Source organism: Pongo pygmaeus, chromosome 5, assembly GCF_028885625.2.
Source record: "Pongo pygmaeus isolate AG05252 chromosome 5, NHGRI_mPonPyg2-v2.0_pri, whole genome shotgun sequence".
Lineage (NCBI taxonomy): Eukaryota > Metazoa > Chordata > Mammalia > Primates > Hominidae > Pongo > Pongo pygmaeus.
The window spans coordinates 32028662-32041573 of NC_072378.2; the positions used below are offsets into that span (position 1 = coordinate 32028662).

General features: G+C 50.9%; 3 protein-coding genes across 5 annotated transcripts; 2 read left to right on the forward strand and 1 right to left on the reverse strand.

Annotated features, from left to right (window-relative positions):
* Positions 1-1373: 1373 nt before the first annotated feature.
* LY6G6F (lymphocyte antigen 6 family member G6F) lies at positions 1374-5578 on the forward strand. Its single transcript, XM_054491570.1, has 6 exons — positions 1374-1698; positions 2198-2530; positions 2614-2877; positions 4925-5080; positions 5251-5317; positions 5466-5578. Exons 1-6 carry the CDS (start codon positions 1647-1649, stop codon positions 5488-5490), a joined length of 897 nt encoding a protein of 298 aa, XP_054347545.1. The 5' UTR covers positions 1374-1646; the 3' UTR covers positions 5491-5578.
* Positions 5579-7231: 1653 nt separating this feature from the next.
* LOC129038492 (lymphocyte antigen 6G6e-like) lies at positions 7232-8980 on the reverse strand. Its single transcript, XM_054491574.1, has 3 exons — positions 8650-8980; positions 7555-7680; positions 7232-7452 (listed from the first exon to the last, which is right to left on the reverse strand). The coding sequence occupies exons 1-3, from the start codon at positions 8774-8776 to the stop codon at positions 7232-7234; spliced, it is 474 nt and encodes a 157-aa protein (XP_054347549.1). The 5' UTR covers positions 8777-8980.
* LY6G6D (lymphocyte antigen 6 family member G6D) lies at positions 7459-12806 on the forward strand. 3 transcript variants are annotated; one of them, XM_054491573.2, is made up of 3 exons: positions 7459-7511; positions 10389-10511; positions 12468-12800. In XM_054491573.2, the coding sequence occupies exons 1-3, from the start codon at positions 7502-7504 to the stop codon at positions 12689-12691; spliced, it is 357 nt and encodes a 118-aa protein (XP_054347548.1). In that variant the 5' UTR covers positions 7459-7501; the 3' UTR covers positions 12692-12800. The 3 variants fall into 3 exon arrangements, with proteins under 3 accessions (XP_054347548.1, XP_054347547.1, XP_054347546.1); XM_054491572.1 differs by lacking the exon at positions 7459-7511 and adding an exon at positions 10198-10297 and having other exon boundaries at positions 12468-12806; XM_054491571.2 differs by lacking the exon at positions 7459-7511 and adding an exon at positions 10198-10297 and having other exon boundaries at positions 12347-12800.
* Positions 12807-12912: the final 106 nt, after the last annotated feature.

The following is a 12912-nucleotide window of genomic DNA, read 5'->3' on the forward strand; positions in this document are numbered from 1 at the left end:
AGGCTGGTCTTGAACTCCCTACCTCAGGTGATCCACCTGTCTCAGCCTCCCAAAGTGATAGGATTACAGGCATGAGCCACCGAGTCCGGCCTGGAATATTCTATTTATTTATTTATTTATTTATTTATTATTATTATTTTTGAGACGGAGTCTCGCTCTGTCGCCAGGCTGGAGTATAGTGGCACGATCTCTGCTCACCGCAGCCTCCGCCTCCTGAGTTCAAGCAATTCTCCTGCCTCAGCCTCTTGAGTAGCTGGGACTACAGGCATCCACCACCACACCCAGCTAATTTTTGTATTTTTAGTAGAGACAGGGTTTCACCATGTCAGCCAGGATAGTCTCAGTCTCTTGACCTTGTGATCCGCCTGCCTCAGCCTCCCAAAGTGCTGGGATTACAGGCGTAAGCCACGGCATCTGGCCTTTATTTTCAGAGTTGGGGTCTTGCTCTGTTGCCCAACCTCAAAATTCTGGCTTCAATCGACCCTCCCACCTTGGCCTCCAAAAGTGTTAGGATTGTAGACATGAGCCACCATGCCTGGCCAGGCTTCTTTTACTCTCATTATGTTGTGAGATTCAACCTTGTTGCAAATCACTAGGTTTGTTCATTCTCATTGCTGTCCAGTGTTCTACTGTGTTAATATACCAGCATTTATCCATTATATAGTTGTACTTCATATAGTTTTTGGTATGTATGGAATATTACATCAAAATAATTTTAAAAATAAATAAATTACACATTAAAACTATAATAACTGCATGAAGATCTGCCTTAGGAGTTTTTGCCATTCAGAAGGATGAATCAGCCCGTTAGCCTTGTCCTTGAGTAATAATTTAATACTCTCATCAGGGTTTCAGGAGAGGTCCCGGGTATGCCAGACAACCACAGGGAAAGTCATTCCAAATCATTTACGGGACACTGACTGGATACACAGTCTTGTGCTGGGTTCTGTGGAGGACCAACATAAAAACTCAAACTCAGTTTCTTCACTCATAGCTGACATTTCTTTTCTTTTTTTTTTTTTTTTTTTTTTGAGATGAAGTCTCGCTCTGTCTCCCAGGCTGGAGTGCAGTAGCACGATCTCGGCTCACTGCAACCTCCGCCTCCCGGGTTCAAGCGATTCTGGTGCCTCTCAGCCTCCTAAGTAGCTGGGATTACAGGCACATGTCACCATGCCAGGCTAATTTTTGTATTTTTTGTAGAGACAGGGTTTCGCCATGTTGGCCACGCTGATCTCGAACTCCTGACCTCAAGTGATCCACCCAACTCATGGCTGACCTTTCTTAGGAGTGAAAGAGACCTCAGAATGTACTTCCAGACTGACAAAAGCTAGACAGGCAGGACCACTTCTCTGCATGGTTTTTTGCATGGAAAGTCTTTATTTGAGCCCCTTAGCTGATGTGGAATCAGAAGAGCAAAAAGGTCATCTTCAGAGTGGCCTGGGCTGGGTCCTTTTCTCTCCAGGATAGAAAAGTGGTGGTCACTTTTTCCCTAGTAGACATGCTGCTGGGCTTTATCGCCCCAGCATTCCCATCCCCTCCAGAGGCCCTTGTCACCCCAGACCAGCGAGTGAGGGCTTTTATCTGGACTCTGCTTCCTCCCTGGGGACACCAGGTCTTAGAGCAAGAAAACTTGGCAGGCTATCCCCATGGCAGTCTTATTCCTCCTCCTGTTCCTATGTGGAACTCCCCAGGCTGCAGGTAAGGGGCAAGAGGTAAGGGATTCCTTAGCTATTTGCAAGGTTGGGGAGGGACTGCTGCTCTTTCTCCTAGGAGCCTGGTGAAAGCATCTGACTCAAGAAGATAGAATTACCCCAACCAACCTCCTCCTGCCTCTGACACTAGGGAAGACCCAGAGGCAACGAGGGTCCAGGTTATGCAGTTTCCTTTAAAAAATAAGAAGAATGAGTAAATGCTTCCAGAAAAGTAGAAATGAGTAGAAGAGATGTGGGCATTTGCCAACTTTCAGCCTTTTCCCTCTTGCCCTCAGACCCCCTCACTGGCTAGGGGAGACAGGAGGAAAACCCTTACCCTCTTCTCTCCACCTGTCTTATTTTTGTAGCTGTCACTTGAGAAATGTGGTCACCAGCCAGGCCTGTGCTGGGGGACCCCAGAAGGGGAGGAAGCCAGGGTTGAAGATCAAATGGAGGGTTGTTGATCTGATGGAGGTCTCTGGCCTCATACAACCCTCTTCCCACAGACAACATGCAGCAGGCCATCTACGTGGCCTTGGGGGAGGCAGTGGAGCTGCCATGTCCCTCACCACCTACTCTACATGGGGACGAACACCTGTCATGGTTCCACAGCCCTGCAGCAGGCTCCTTCACCACCCTGGTAGCCCAAGTCCAAGTGGGCAGGCCAGCCCCAGACCCTGGAAAACCAGGAAGGGAATCCAGGCTCAGACTGCTGGGGAACTATTCTTTGTGGCTGGAGGGATCCAAGGAGGAAGATGCCGGGCGGTACTGGTGTGCTGTGCTAGGTCAGCACCACAATTACCAGAACTGGAGGGTGTATGACATCTTGGTGCTCAAAGGTGAGCGGGGGCATGCAGACCTGGGGCTACTGTGGGCCAGGAAGTCCAGGTGAAGAACTGAGGGGTCCCTCTCTCCCCCACAGGATCCCAGTTATCTGCAAGGGCTGCAGATGGATCCCCCTGCAATGTCCTCCTGTGCTCTGTGGTCCCCAGCAGACGCATGGACTCTGTGACCTGGCAGGAAGGGAAGGGTCCCGTGAGGGGCCGCGTTCAGTCCTTCTGGGGCAATGAGGCTGCCCTGCTCTTGGTGTGTCCTGGGGAGGGGCTTTCTGAGCCCAGGAGCCGAAGACCAAGAATTATCCGCTGCCTCATGACTCACAACAAAGGGGTCAGCTTTAGCCTGGCAGGTAAACTGAGGGAGGAGACGGAAAGGGATGTTCTTTCACCTCAGCCTCCCAAGTAGCTGGAATTACAGGTGCCCGCCACCATGCCCGGATAATTTTTTGTACTTTTAGTAGAGAGGAGATTTCACCATTTTGGCCAGGCTGGTCTCAACCTCCTGACCTCTAGTGATCTGCCCGCCTCAGTCTCCCAAAGTGCTGGGATTATAGGCATGAGCCACCGCACCTTTAAATTTTTTGTAGAGACAGGGTCTCGCTATGTTGCCCAGTCTGGTCTCAAACTACTGGCCTCAAATGATCCTCCTATCTTGGTCTCCCAAAGTGCTGGGGTTACAGGCATGAGCCACCACACCTGGCTATTTTTTCTTGAAAGAAAGGGTGAATTACTATAAAGGGTGTGAGGGGAAAGTGGTTATGGCTGGTGGTCTACTCTGTAGTTGGTTGCCCATGTGTGAGCACGGGGCATTGTTTATTTTATTTTATTTTATTCATTTTATTTTATTTTATTTTATTTTATTTTATTTTATTTTATTTTATTTTTTATTTATTATTAGGCCAGGCTTGGTAGCTCAATCCTGTAATCCCAGCACTTTGGGAGGCTGAAGCAGGCAGATCACTTGAGGTTGGGAGTTCGAGACCAGCCTGACCAACATGGAGAAATTCTGTCTCTACTAAAAATACAAAATTAGCCGGGTATGGTGGCACATGCCTGTAACCCCAGCTACTCGGGAGGCTGAGGCAGGAGAATCATTTGAACCTGGGAGGTGGAGGATGCGGTGAGCCAAGATCACGCCATTGCACTCCAGCCTGGGCAACAAGAGCGAAACTCTATCTCAAAAAAAAAAAAATTGTATTTTTAGTAGAGACGGGGTTTCGCCATGTTGGCCAGGATGGCCTTGATCTCTTGACCTCATGATCTGCCTGCCTTGGTCTCCCAAAGTGTTAGGATTACAGGTATGAGCCTGGCCTTTTTTTTTTTTTGAGATGGAGTCTTGTTCTGTTGCCCAGGCTGGAATGCAGTGCCATGATCTTGGCTCACTGCAACCTCTGCCTCCTGGGTTCAAGCTATTCTCCCATCTCAGCCTCCTGAGTAGCTAGACTACAGGTGCCTGCCACCACACCCGGCTAACTTTTGTGTGTGTGTGTTTTGTTTCTTTGGTTTTTTTTTTGAAGACGGAGTCTCTCTCTGTCGCCAGGCTGGAGTGCAGTGGCGCGATCCCGGCTCACTGCAACCTCTAACTCCCTGGTTCAAGTGATTCTTCTGCCTCAGCCTCTTGAGTAGCTAGGATTACAGGCATATGCCACCACGTCCAGCTAATTTTTGTATTTTTAGTAGAGCCGGGGTTTCACCATGTTGGCCAGGATGGTCTCAATCTCCTGACCTCATGATCCGCCCGCCTTGGCCTCCCAAAGTGCTGGGATTACAGGTGTGAGCCACAGCACCCAGCCTCTTTTTTGTGTTTTTAGTAGAGATGAGGTTTCACCATGTTGGTCACGCTGGTCTCGACCTCCTGACCTCAGGTGATCCACCCACCTCGGCCTCCCAAAGTGCTGGGATTACAGGTGTGAGCCACAGCGCCCGGCCTCTTTTTTGTGTTTTTAGTAGAGATGGGGTTTTACCATGTTGGTCAGGCTGGTCTCGACCTCCTGACCTCAGGTGATCCACCTCGGCCTCCCAAAGTGCTGGGATTACAGGTGTGAACCACTGCGCCTGGCCTCAATTTTTATATTTTTAGTAGAGATAAGTTTTCATCATGTTGACCAGGCTCGTCTTGAACTCCTGACCTCAAGTGGTCTGCTCGCCTTGGCCTCCTAACGTGCTGGGATTACAGGCATGAGCCACTGTGCCTGGCCGCCATTCTCTATTTATGGGTCAGGGTGAGAGGCCTGGAAAGGGGCAGAGTAGGGTGGAGGATATTGTGGGCAGGGAAGCTTACAAAGTCTTCTGTTGGAAGAGCCCACCAGACTGTGGAGGGGAAGCCTCTCTTTGGGGCACAGGGACAGGCCCCCTCACTGCCTCCCTCCCATCTCTCTGGTCTGGCCCTTACTACAGCCTCCATCGATGCTTCTCCTGCCCTCTGTGCCCCTTCCACGGGCTGGGACATGCCTTGGATTCTGATGCTGCTGCTCACAATGGGCCAGGGAGTTGTCATCCTGGCCCTCAGCATCGTGCTCTGGAGGCAGAGGGTCTGTGGGGCTCCAGGCAGAGGTGAGTCCTTCCCTCCCCGGGGGAAGAAGAGGGCACGTGGGTGGGAGGCAAAGGGCTAGGCTCGCACCCTGCCTCTGTACCCCACCTCCTCTAGGGGAGGGGGCGAGGAACACAGCTCTAAGTTGTCTGCTGACTTCTCTTCTGTATCCCTGATGGCTCCTTCTCCCCAGATGCCTCGATTCCTCAGTTCAAACCCGAAATCCAGGTCTATGAGAACATCCATTTGGCCCGTCTTGGGTGAGGAACAGCTAGGGAACAGAGGCTTAAATCCTGGAGGGGACTGGGGATGGAGAGGAAACACGGGTTGGGTTGGGGATGGGCCCTCGTTCCTGAGGACATGAAAAGTAGAGGTATCCTTAATCTGTCTCTCTGGAAAACCCCACAGCCCACCTGCCCACAAGACCAGGTGATTTTGGTGACATCTGCTGGGAAGTGTGACCTGCTGTCTCGCTGGCCATCTAGCATCTGGAAGATTCCTCAACAACCTTAGCAAGGGGGGCGGGACTGAGAGTTCAACTTCACCATCCAACTGGCCTCCAGCAGCCACCAAGCTGTGTATGGGGAGGGGTGGGGGACTGAAGGAAAGGAGGAGCATTATTCTGTGATGTAACCTACAAAAAGGTTTGGTCTCCTGTCTTGTAGCAGCAGTGGAGGGATGGCCCTGAGCCCGTAGTACTGTGGGGTTGAGGGGAGCCTGAGGTTGCTGGTGGGGGCAAGGAGGATGGGTGTGTGCAGGGAGGAGGCAGGGATCTGGAGACTTGAGCAATGGTGGGGAATCCATTGCAGTGGAGCTGAAGGACAAATGGGGAAAACTGGGAAAGAGAGAGGAAGAGACTCAAGTCAGAGAAAGTGGAAAGAGATGGACAGAGAGAGAAAAATAGAAACACAAAGTGGGAGGATGGAGGGACAGAGAAAATGGAAAGCCTCAACCCATCTCTAAATTAAGCCAGACCCCCACTACCCCATGTCTCATCCTCCCAAAGAAGAGAGGCAACAGGCATATTTACTCAACCCCAGACTTCCTCACATGCAAGGGGAGGGGACTGAGTCAAGACAGAGATGCCTGTGCTCAGCTCCCACCCAGGGCCCCCTCCTTATCCTTCCTTATCCTAGGCACACACTCTTCCCTGTGGCGTTCTACCGGGGCATTCAGAGCATGTGAGCAGCTATCCCCACTCTGGCACTTCCTTCCTGCTGCCTTGGGGTCACGCCCTATTTCCCAGGGGCAGAGGGAGTGTCTACTCAGGCTGGCAGGCCCAGTGGGGGTGTGTTATTTATTGGGCCGGGGCCATGCTGGGATGTCTGTGAACCATGGGCGAGTCTGGGCTGGTGAAGTGAGGGAGGGTATTGATGCTCCCAACTTGGCCATTCCCTAGTCTCAGGCAGAAATGAGCTGAGCTCCAGCCACACCCTCACAAGCAGCTCCACTGGGTGCCCTTTAGTGTCTCTGCTGAAGCTTGGGCCTTACTGGAGAAAAGCTTTCTCAGAAATCTCACCTAAAGCCTTCAGGCTGCAGGGGCTTAAACTAAGCCATTGACAAGAAAAAGGATGCAAATGACACAGATGGAGAATGAGGGGAGTGCTGTGGTCCAGGTTTCAGCTCCAGCCCAACCCACCAAGCAGCTATAGTTTGCTCTTAGAGCACACACACACACACACACACACACACACACACACACACACACACACACTGCAGTATCTGCAGTACTACTGGACTCCTAGATAGACCTTTTATTAAAGGTACTCTTCATAGTCCCCCAAGCCCTCCATCCTGAGTTCCCGACCTACCACATTAGTCTTTCCTAGCAAGACTCTCCTCCTTACCATACCTGATGCTCCTTTGATCCCCTTGCCTGAGATCCACAGTGTCATCAAAATGCCTGCCTTGCCAGTGACCTGGGCTGACACGGGACATCAGCAATGGGCATCTAGAAAATACAAAAAACACAGAATAGCTGTTCTTTATGAGGCTGGACTCTGGGCAGGTGCCTCCCCAGGCCTTGTGAGGGGTCGGTGAGGGGTCTGCTGAGAGATCCGGGGTCTCTACAAAATTAGGTTCTCGGGCATGTCTCAAAGTGTCTGTGCAGGTGTTTCCAGGGCCGTGGTGATGGCAGGGGGATTCCTGGGTTGGGTGCTGCAGATCCACGGAAGCTAGTGGAGGAGGTGTCCTCTCCCAGCAAAGCTGGCCACGAGGAGGGGCAGGGAGGCGAGGAAGCTGGTGAGCTGCTGCGGGGAAGCGGCTGTGTTGCACAGGTCCTGCTCACAGCAGTGGTGCCGTAGAGTGTAGGAGTGCAGCCAGTAGGTGGCATAGCCTGGCAGAGGGCACTGGGCCCTTGGGAGGCAGCTTTTTCGCTCAATGATCTCACTCTGGTCTGTGGGATGAAGGAGGCATGCTGAGGCGGGGGCCACAGGAAAGGCCGGATGGATGGAGGTAGGGAGCCACCTGGAGAAGGGCCATTGGACCAGAGTCCTACCTGAGGTGCCAATACTGATGCCACAAGCTTCATCATCCCGACACTCGGTGGGAACAGGGTAGCATGGTTTGACAAAGCTGCAGGTATAGCAGCGGAGCCTTCCCCGGGCAGGGGACACGGTGAGACCTGTTGAGGCAGCAGAGATTAAGAGAGCAGGAGAGGCAAACCCTCCCTGTGAGGCAGGCAGAGGCCAGATCCGGAGAGGGATCACAGAGAGAGGTGACACACGAAGCAGAGAGAGGAAAGCTGTTGAACAAGGGAGGAAAGCCGACAGAAGTAGAAAAAATAGCCGGGCGCAGTGGCTCACGCCTGTAATCCCAGCACTTTGGAAGGCCGAGGCGGGCTGATCATGAGGTCAGAAGATGGAGACCATCCTGGCTAACACGGTGAAACCCTGTCTCTACTAAAAATACAAAAAATTAGCCGGGCGTGGTGGCATGTGCCTCTAGTCCCAGCTACTTGGGAGGCTGAGGCAGGAGAATCTCTTGAATCTGGGTGGCTGAGGTTGCAGTGAGCCGAGATCATGCCACTGCACTCCAGCCTGGGTGACAGAACGAGACTCTGTCTCAAAAAAAAAAAGAGGGAGACAATGCAGGAAAAGAAACAGAGACGGAGGCAAGAAGGGTACAGGGATTGAGAGATGCGCAGACATGAACAGAAGGCACGAGAGTCAGAGACCAACATAGAAAGAGAGAGACAAAAAGCCAGACCCAGCAGCAGGGAAGTGGAGGGAGTCAGTGAAAAAGTTAAGTAAATGGCACCAGAGACAGATAGGAAAATAGAAATTGACATTGACCAAAGGGCCCAGCACAGAAGCAAGACGTGAAATAAGGGATAGGGGAGACAGGGGCAGGTCAAAGATGCAGCAAGGAGGAGATGGTTATTCTCAAATGCCTTGAAAGGAAACCCTTTCCCACCTCATCAGGCTGGGCTTCCCAGTGGCTGGTCTCCCTGAAGTCCCCCACTCCCCCAGCTCTCTTCTTGGCCTCTTCCAGCACCCACACCCCTCTCCTCCCCAGCCCTCAGATTCCTCCATATGCCCTTGTCCCCGCCCCCAGCCCCCTGACCACTGAAGGTTCCCCAGCCCACCCTTACCCAGTGCCCCACAGAGGAACAGGACGCAGAGGAAGATGCTGGAGGTGCCCATGGCCAGACACAGGCTCAGGAATCTGGGAGAGGTGATCTGCACCCCGAGATCCCGGGATTTGTAGAGTTGGAGCATTTGAGCAAGACAGGGAGGAACCAGTAAACAAACACACCTAGAGAGTGAATCTGGGGGGCGGAACCATGACCAGATTCACCAGCCTGACCCAGTAGGCAGCGGGGGCCCCCAGCCTGCCCCTGCAAGGAGTCTGCCCTTGCCTGGAGGGTCTCCTCTGCTCTCTCAGCGTGTTGTCTCTGTAACTTAGCTTCCTCTCCTGCTCCTGAGTTGTGTCTGTCGCCTTCCCTCCTACTCCTCTCCCTCCCTCCCCATGTCTCAAGCTGCTCCCTGGCTGTCTCAGCTTCTCTCTGTCTTTGTTTTCTCTGTCTTTCCCCCTCAGTGCTTTCATGTCTCTCAAAGTCACCCTCCTAAACAGCCCTGGCGTGGATCTGTTTGAGTGTAGAATCAACAATACCCCCACCCACCCATCCACACGCACACACAAAGCCCAGCTGTGTAAGGGCGGACCCCACTCAGCTTCAGATCCTTTTGATCCCCCCAAGCGTCAACATTCCTACCCTGTAATTATCCCTGCCAGCTTCACTACCTTGGAGGAAGGAAATAACCACAGGTGGGGTTGGAGGGCCTGCCGGATGTGCTTGCACTGGGGAGAAATCACTAGAAAGGAAGGCATGGATGGGATTTGGGGTAGGGGGTGGTGATACAGCCTGGAAGGCTGAGGTTGAAGAGATTGGGAAGGAGGAAGGCCCATCTGGGGAATCAGAGCCAGCACGCACCAGGAGGAGTAAGACTAGGAACAGGGAGTGAAGATAGGGGAGACACAGGTGCCCAGGAGAGCAGCTCTTTTCAAAAACATTGATCTCAGGACCTCTTTACACTTTTTAAAGTTACTTAAGACTCTGAAGAGCTTTTCTTTATGAGGTTATATCAGTATTTACTACATTAAAAATTAAAACATCATTTAAAGTAGGTATTTATTGATTTATTTAAACAATAAAAATAATAAAGTATTACATGCTAACAAAATATAGTTTTGTGAAAAATAACTATTGTTTCTCCACAGCACAGTGAGAAGCTGAGCATTGCTTTACATTTTTGTGAATCTAGTGTCGGGCTTCGTGGGAGATGGCTAGGTTTTCCTATCTGCTTCTGCATTCAGTCTGTTGGGATATGTTGTTTTCATTGAAGTCCAGTATATGAAGAAAATCTGACCTTACACAGATAGTTGCAAAAGGAAGACCCTCAAGGACCCTGTGAAAGGGTATCAGGGATCCCCAGGGGTTCTTCTTGGTCCACAGACTGCTGCTGAGGATAAAGGAGTTTGAGGACTCCAGACGATGCTGAGCGCATGCTGTGGGGCCCCTCCCTGTCCCCACTGGGGCCCTTGGTGCCTGCTGGGGGAGACTCTTTCCTCCTTTTTTATAGCCCTATAAAGCTCAAGGCAAGGAGGATATAAGGCGGGCAGAGCCGGGCTGGGGAGGGGGGTGGGCAGGAGGTAGAGGCGGTCCTGACACGGGCAGACTGCGATGAAACCCCAGTTTGTTGGGATCTTGCTCAGCTCCCTGCTAGGGGCTGCCTTGGGTAAGGAGGCGGCCAGCTAGCTTCTCACACAGGCTTTCTGCCAGCCGGCTCCACCGAGGGCCCAGGTCCAGTGCCTCTTTTCTCCTGCCAGGAAACCGAATGCGGTGCTACAACTGTGGTGGAAGCCCCAGCAGTTCTTGCAAAGAGGCCGTGACCACCTGTGGCGAGGGCAGACCCCAGCCAGGCCTGGAACAGATCAAGCTACCTGGAAACCGTGAGTCCTCAGTTTCTCCCTTTTCCAGCAGCCTTTCCCTGCCTCCAGCCCCACATCAATCCTTCTGGCTTCCAGAACCCTCCAGGCTCAGTCTGGCTCTGGGCAGATGGTGCGGCTGTTAGAGGAAAGCAGTCTGTACCCCTTCTGGCTCCTGGCACGGAGCCCCTAAGAGGCCCACAGTCCTTGTGCCCCCACTTCCCCACCTCCTTATTCTCCTAAAAGAATCTCATAGGCCCATTAGCTCACAAATGAAGAGCTCTGGCCCTGAAAGGCCAAAGTTAAAACCAAACTTCAAATTTTCGGCATTAGTTAAGGACCAGGGAGGGGTGTGTGTGTGTGTGTGTGTGTGTGTGTGTGTGTACATGTTTTTAATATTTTATTTTAACATAATTTTGGATTGACAGAAAAGTTGCAGAAATACTCAACTTCTCCTAATGCTAACATCTTACATAACCATAGCACAATTATCAAAATCACAAAATAACATTGATACAATACTACTAACTAATCTACAGACTTTATTTGATTTAGCAAGATCCTACATTGCATTTAGCTCTCATGTCTTCTTAGTCTCCTCTGATCTGTGCCAGTTCTGTTTTTCTTTGTCTTTCATGACCCTGACACATTTGAAGAGCCCTGATAAATTATTTTATACCTGGAGTTTAAAAAATACTTTTAGGGCTGGTGCAGTGACTCACACCTGTAATCCCAGCACTTTAGGAGGCCAAGGTGGGAGGACCACTTGAGCCCAGGAGTTGAGACCAGCCTGGGCAACATAGGGAGACCCTGTCTCTACAAAAAAAAAAAAAAAAAAAAAGATTAAAAAATTAGTTGGGCGTGGTGGCACATGCTTGTAGTCCTAGCTACTCAGGGGGCTGAAGAGGGAGGATCGCTTGAGCCTGGGATGTTGAAGCTACAATGAGCCATGATCATGCCACTACAGTCCAGCCTGGGGAACAAAATGAGACCCTGTCTCAAAAAAAATAATAATAATAATTTTTAGGCTAGGCTTGGTGGCACACACTTGTAATCCCAGCACTTTGGGAGGCCAAGGCAGAAGAGTCACCTGAGGTCAGGAGTTTGACACCAGCCTGGGCAGCAAAGTCAGACCCCCATCTCTACAAAAAATATTTTTAAAAAATTAGCCAGGCATGGTGGCACACACCTGTAATCTCAGCTTCCTGAGAGGCTGAGGCAGGAGGATTACTTGAGCCCAGGAGTTCGAGGCTACAGTGAGCTATGATTGCACCACCACACTCCAGCCTGAGTGAGAGAGCAAGATCTTTTCTCTAAAATTAAATAAAATCATTTTTAGATTAAAAAAAATTACGTGCCGGATGCAGTGGCTCATGCCTGTAATCCCAGCACTTTGGGAGGCTGAGGCGGGTGGATAACCTGAGGTCAGGAGTTCGAGACAAGCCTGATCAACATGGAGAAATCCCGTCTCTACTAAAAATACAAAATTAGCCGGGTGTGGTGGTGCATGCCTGTAATCCCAGCTACTCGGGAACCTGAGGCAGGAGAATTGCTTGAACCCAAGAGGTGGAGGTTGCGGTGAGCCGAGATCACACCATTGCACTCCAGCTGGGCAACAAGAGTGAAACTCCGTCTTAAAAAAAAAAAAAAAAAAAAAAAAAAAATTTACGCATACTTGAAATACTAAAAACTATTTTATAGAATGTCCCTCGATTTATATTTATCTGATATTTGCCATGATGAGATTGAGGTCATGCATTTTAAGCAAGAATACTGCAGAAGTGATGTTGCGTCCTTCTTGCTGCATCACATCAGGAGTTTACAAGGTCAATGCATTAACTTTGATCACTTGGTTTCAGGGAGGTGTTTTTTGAGGGGGCTGAAAATCCCTTTGGGCTCCTTGAAATCACATCTGCTCTGCCCCAGAAGGCAAGTCCTGAAGCCAGGAGTCCAACACCCCAGTTTCATTCTCTCTCTCAGCCCCAGTGACTGTGATTCACCAACATCCAGCCTGCGTCGCAGCCCATCATTGCAATCAAGTGGAGACAGAGTCGGTGGGAGATGTGACTTATCCAGCCCACAGGGACTGCTACCTGCGAGACCTGTGCAACAGCGCCGTGGCAAGCCATGTGGCCCCTGCATGCATTTTGGCTGCAGCAGCTACTGCCCTGACCTGTCTCTTGCCAGGACTGTGGAGCGGGTAGTGGGAGTAGGAGTAGAGAAGGGAACAAGGGCGCAAGGGAACAAGGGACATCTGAACATCTGATGTGAGAAGACAAGCATCCTTCTGTGAGTCATTAAAATCTATGAACCACTCTACAGCTGACTGGAAAATTGCATCTATCTTTGGTTGATGGGAGGACTAAAAGGGTAATATGGGGCATCCAGTTTGGGGGTTACCAAGCAACAGCGGGCTTAATTACAG